Source organism: Gekko japonicus, unplaced genomic scaffold (genome assembly GCF_001447785.1).
Source record: "Gekko japonicus isolate JY-2015 unplaced genomic scaffold, Gekko_japonicus_V1.1 scaffold5538, whole genome shotgun sequence".
Classification (NCBI taxonomy): Eukaryota; Metazoa; Chordata; class Lepidosauria; order Squamata; family Gekkonidae; genus Gekko; species Gekko japonicus.
In genome coordinates this window covers 33,866-38,987 of record NW_015174413.1, presented here as the reverse complement: position 1 = coordinate 38,987, position 5,122 = coordinate 33,866, and the positions used below count along the sequence as shown (strand labels likewise).

Below are 5,122 nucleotides of genomic sequence, written 5' to 3'. Positions count from 1 at the left end.
TTTTGGCAGCAGGGAGGGGAATGATATCACCTGGCTAATATCCTGCCCAGTCTCCATTAAAGGGGCCGGGCATGTTTTCTCCAGCCATTTGGCACCCCTAGTTCGAACCCTCACTGGGTGTGGTCTTTGTTTTCAGACGCGTAAATGATTTGCAAGTGTTCGTGCGTGTTTGTGTTAAGCCAGGGGTCCCCTACCTTTCTGAGCCTGAATTCTGACACAGGGTGATGGTTTGGACCGCCGTACGGCCACATGGAAGGCAGAAGCAGCCCCGCCCCCCAGACACAGGCTGTGGTCACACGGTCATTTTGATAGGGCTTCACCACTGTTCCCTCTTGCATTTAAAACTGCCGATCAGACGGCCACATTCATCTCCCGCACCAAAGTGGGCTCACTCACGCAGTTTTCCCGGTTCCCAAGCGAGTTTTCCAACATCGGGAAAATCAAGTACTTTCCGGGTACTTGCACTTTGAATTTGTGATTTTGCCTATCTGGACAGCCATCTCTCACAATGATTACGATTAGGTCATCTGAACGTCCTTCTGGTAGGTTTGGGGTTTTTTCGCGACTTTCACCATTGTGCGCATGCGTGCGCATGCCCATATGTGCGTGCGCAAAGATTTTTTTAAAAAAAATATTGTGCCACGTTGCCACTTGGGCGGCGCAGCTGTCTGGACAGTGCCTGGAGCATTGTCGCACAAAGCAAGCGGCTGGGCAAGGGATGTGTGATCCTCTGAACCCGCTTAAAATATCCCCAGTCAAACCTACAGGAGGAACAAATTATGGTACGCTTGCCGTGTGACCACAGTCACATAGAGGGAGCCCAAGTGCAGGGCATAAGAGGAGTAAATTTTAAAGGTACACCGGGAAAGAGGAGTCAGAGAGAGAATAAAACCAACACGGGGCAGCTGTCACTGAAGTATTATTTTAATCGGCACAGCCAATCAGAGCTCATAAGAACATAAGAGATGCCAGTGTCGGATCAGGCCAAAGGCCCATCCAGTCCAACACTCTGTGTCACACAGTGGCCAGAAATACCAGGTGCCATCAGGAGGTCCAGCAGTGGGGCCAGGACATTAGAAGCCCTCCCACTGTTGACCACCTCAAGCACCAAGATGACAGAGCATCACTTGCCCCAGAGTCCCTATCTATACCTTGTGGCTAATAGCCACTGATGGACCTCTGCGCCATATGCTTATCTAATTCCCTTTTGGAGCCGTCCATGCTTGTAGCCGCCACCACTTCCTGTGGCAGTGAATTCCAAGTGTTAATCACTCTTTGGGTGAAGAAGTAATTCTTTTTATGCATTGTAACCCGACCGCTCAGCCATTTCATGGAGTGCCCACGAGTTCTTGTATTGTGAGAACGTGAGAAAAGTACCTCTTTCTCTACCTGCTCTATCCCAGGCATAATCTTATAAACCTCGATCCCGTCACCCCTCAGCCATCGTTTCTCCAAGCTAAAGAGCCCTAAGCGCCTTAACCTTTCCTCATAAGGAAAGTGTTCCAACCCTTTGATCATTCAAATGGGTAGTCAGAATCCCTACTGGTCAGGACTCCCCCTGGCCACGCTCACTTTTAAAAAAAACACTTGGTGGTTGCCAGGAAAGGTGTTGGAGGGCATGCGGTGCCCCTGGGCGTCACGTTGGGGACCCCTGTTTTAAACCATAGCCACAGTATACAATTTGGACTACGGAACTCAGTGCCTCCAGGTGAGCACCGCACCAGCACCTAGAAACTAAAGTTTTCCAAGTTAGTGATCATAAGCCACTGTATTACTCTATTCTAAAAATATACATATTTTTTAATTTTATTTTAACATTTCTACCGCTTCATGTCGAAAACTGCCATCATCCAACAGAGGTTTGCTGATGCTGGAACAGACATGAATGGAACACTTAATGCAGAGGTGGATGGGAAAACAGATACTGGGGTCCCAATCAATGCTCCCTCTAAGCCAGTGGTGGTGAACCTATGGCACGGGTGCCGGAGGTGGCACTCAGAGCCCTCTCTGTGGGCACGCGTGCCATCGCCCCAGCCAGGCCCAGACCATCATTAAAGTGTCGGATTCTCTGCCAAATAATTTTAAGTAAATGATAGCATTTGGGATTGCTTTCCTTACTCTGTTTGGATCGCCTTAAGTTAATGTGTGAGTTGTTTTCTCTAAAGTAAAACTTCAGTATTCAGGTTAAATTGCCGTGTTGGCACTTTGCGATCAATAAGTGGGTTCTGGGTCGCAGTTTGGGCACGCGGTCTCTAAAAGGTTCGCCATCACTGCTCTAAGCTGTGGAGTCTTGTGAGCAAAAATTCTGCTTTGTGAGCTGCTGGCATTAAAGTTCTGAGCAAACAGTTTGGCTACTGCATAAATCAGTTTGCTTTGGAGCGCCCTCCTCCCTGAGCGAAGACAAGAATGTGCGAGCTGGAGGATTTAAAACAAACAAACGGTGAGCTAGCTCACACTCACTCAGCTTAGAGGGAACACTGGTCCCAATCGGTCAAGCACAGCTCCATGGCTCATTTAACTGGGGGGGGGTATACAGCAGGGAGGGGGAGAGACAGAGAGAGACGGCCATCCTAGCTCAGGGTTGCCAGCTTCCAGGTGAGGTCTGGAGTTCTCCCAAAATTACAACTGATCCCCAGACTACAAAAATCAGTTCCCCCGGAGAAAATGGCTGCTCTGGATGGTGGATTCTATAGCACCATCACATTCCTCCTGAAGAAGAAGAAGAAGAAGAGATTGGATTTATACCCCGCCCTTCACTCGGAGTCTCAGAGCAGTGTACAAACTCCTTTCCCTTCCCCTCCCCACAACAGCTCCGACAGAGCTATGGCTTGCCCAAGGTCATCCAGCAGCTGCAAGTAGAGGAGTGGGGGAATCGAACCCGGTTCTCCCAGATTAGAGTCCGCGCACTTCACCACGGCACCCAAACTGGCTCACCACTCCATTCTCCAAACTCTACCCTCTTCAGGCTCCAACGTCCCCAAATCGACAGGAATTTCCCCACCTGGAGTTGGCAACCTTAGTCCTACCTCAGGATCCTAACTACAATCAAACGGCCCTCGGAAGTGGAAGAATTACCACCACCCCCATCACAATTAGTGCACCGCCCAGTTGCCGTTTCTATTTTAACCATTCGGGAGGTCCGGCCAGGGATCTTTGCAACCTCTATTCTACTTTGGCTGTTCGGGGGACTTTGGGTCTCAATTCAACACCCCGTCCAACGTACGACATCCTTTCCCATTGCACCGATATCCTTGTTTTCCCCAGCTTCTCAGTAACCCCCTGCTGAAAAATGGACATTCTGCCTTGCGACTGAGTTTTATGCAGACATACTTCACAGAACATAGCTTCCAAAAAAAACCCACTACAAGGTGATGTGGACACACGTACATCCCTGTTGTACCACGGCAAAGGTTTGAAGAAAGCACACTTTCCTTGTCTCGGGAGTTGCATACATAACCCCCTCCGGTGCAGTATAGAACCTCTACCATTGTAGATAGGTAACACTTGGCGAGTCCATTGAAGTCGGAAATGTAACCGGCTAGGACACCAGGCTTTTGGCCTTCATTGCGAGAGCGTTTTTGGCCCGCGTGTGACAGTTGGGCGTGCTGTCCGTGGCCGCCGGGTCCCCCCCCCTGGCCGGCGTTTTGGGGCAGGCAAATTTCACAAACCTCTGCCCTGCCAGGAAGTACAAGATGGGGTCCAGGCAGCTGTTGGTGCTGGCCAGCGGCCGGGTGACCTTGTACGCCAAGTTGATGGCGTTGAGGGTCTCGCAGCTCAGGTCCCAGCTGCGAAAATAGTAGTACAGTGTGCGCGTGACGTGGAACGGCAGGAAGCAGACGATGAAGACCACCAGGACGATGACGATCATCTTGACCGACTTCTTCTTCGAGCTGGACATGCGGGTGGTGCCGCGGGTCGGCTGGAGCAGCGTGCGGGCCATGAGGCAGTAACAGACGATGATGAACAGGAAGGGTATGCAGAACATCAGGACCAGCATCACCGTGCTGTAGACGACGAACTGGCCGAAGAGTTCTTTGGCCGACGTGTCGTGGCACGTGATGGCGTCGCACCGCGCACTGGTGGTGACGAAAAAGAGCACCGGGGACTGGCAAGCGATGACCACCAGCCAGACGATGCCCGACACCCAGCGGGCATAGCGCACTTGGCCCCACTCCAGGGACTTCAGCGGGAGGCAGACCCCCATGAACCGATGGCCGCTGATACACAGCAGGAAGAGGATGCTGCAGTAGAGGTTCGTGTAGAAGAGGAAGCGGACGATCTTGCACAGGGCCACGCTGAAGGGCCAATTGTCCCCGACGGAGTAGTAGTACACCAGGAGGGGCAGGGAGATGACGTAGAGGGTGTCGGACACCGCCAAGTTGAACATGTACGTCGTGCAGGCATTCCAGGTCTTGATCCTGAAGAGGAAGACGTAGAGCGCCAGCAGGTTGAGGCAGAGGCCCAAAATGAAGACGATGCCGTAGGAGACGGGGAGGAGGATGTACTTGAAGTCCTCGTCGAATTTGCACTTGTAGGTGTTGTCTTCGCTGCTGCAGTCGGGGCTCGAGGAGTTGGCGCTGGAGTTCAAGGAGAGTTGGAACGTGGCGTTCTCCATCGCACTAGAGAAGACGCAAAAAGGAAGTCATTACTGGCAGCAACTGCTGAATCGCAATGGATAATGACGCTCAAGACAATGCATCCACCTGGACTGAATTGAGACCTAGGTTTCCTGTCTCATCACCAATGCTGATTTCTCTTCGCCCTATTACCCCTCTGCACATCTCACCTAAATCCAATCACGCCTGCTATTGTCATTCACCTGCTATTGTCATTTGCCTGCTAATGTGATTCGGCATCTGTAATCACTCCACTTTCCAATAAATATGACAGATGGACTCCCTTTGTAGCTGCATCTGAAGAAGCGAGCAGTGACTCACAAAAGCTCATACCCTGCCACGCAGAGGTCATTTCGGGGGGGAACGCGGGGGAACGCAGTTCCCCCGGGTGAGGTGCAGGGGTCGGGGCACATGATGAAGCCCCGCCCCCTGCTTCCGGCCACCCCGCTTCCAGCCCTCATTCAGCCAGGAGGAGGCAGGAGAAGAGGGAGGGTAAGTTGCTTCCT

The 5,122-nt window shown here is 51.8% G+C and overlaps 1 protein-coding gene across 1 annotated transcript; it reads right to left on the bottom strand.

Moving 5' to 3' along the window:
* Positions 1–2,967: 2,967 nt before the first annotated feature.
* LOC107121466 (P2Y purinoceptor 2-like) lies at positions 2,968–4,615 on the bottom strand. The gene has a single exon (XM_015424375.1). It carries the CDS (start codon positions 4,613–4,615, stop codon positions 3,539–3,541), a length of 1,077 nt encoding a protein of 358 aa, XP_015279861.1. The 3' UTR covers positions 2,968–3,538.
* Between the last annotated feature and the right edge of the window lie 507 nt (positions 4,616–5,122).

Bases quoted from the DNA above. Each gene is read 5' to 3' on its own strand.
- LOC107121466 (XM_015424375.1), bottom strand. From the start codon at position 4,615: ATGGAGAACGCCACGTTCCAACTCTCCTTGAACTCCAGCGCCAACTCC.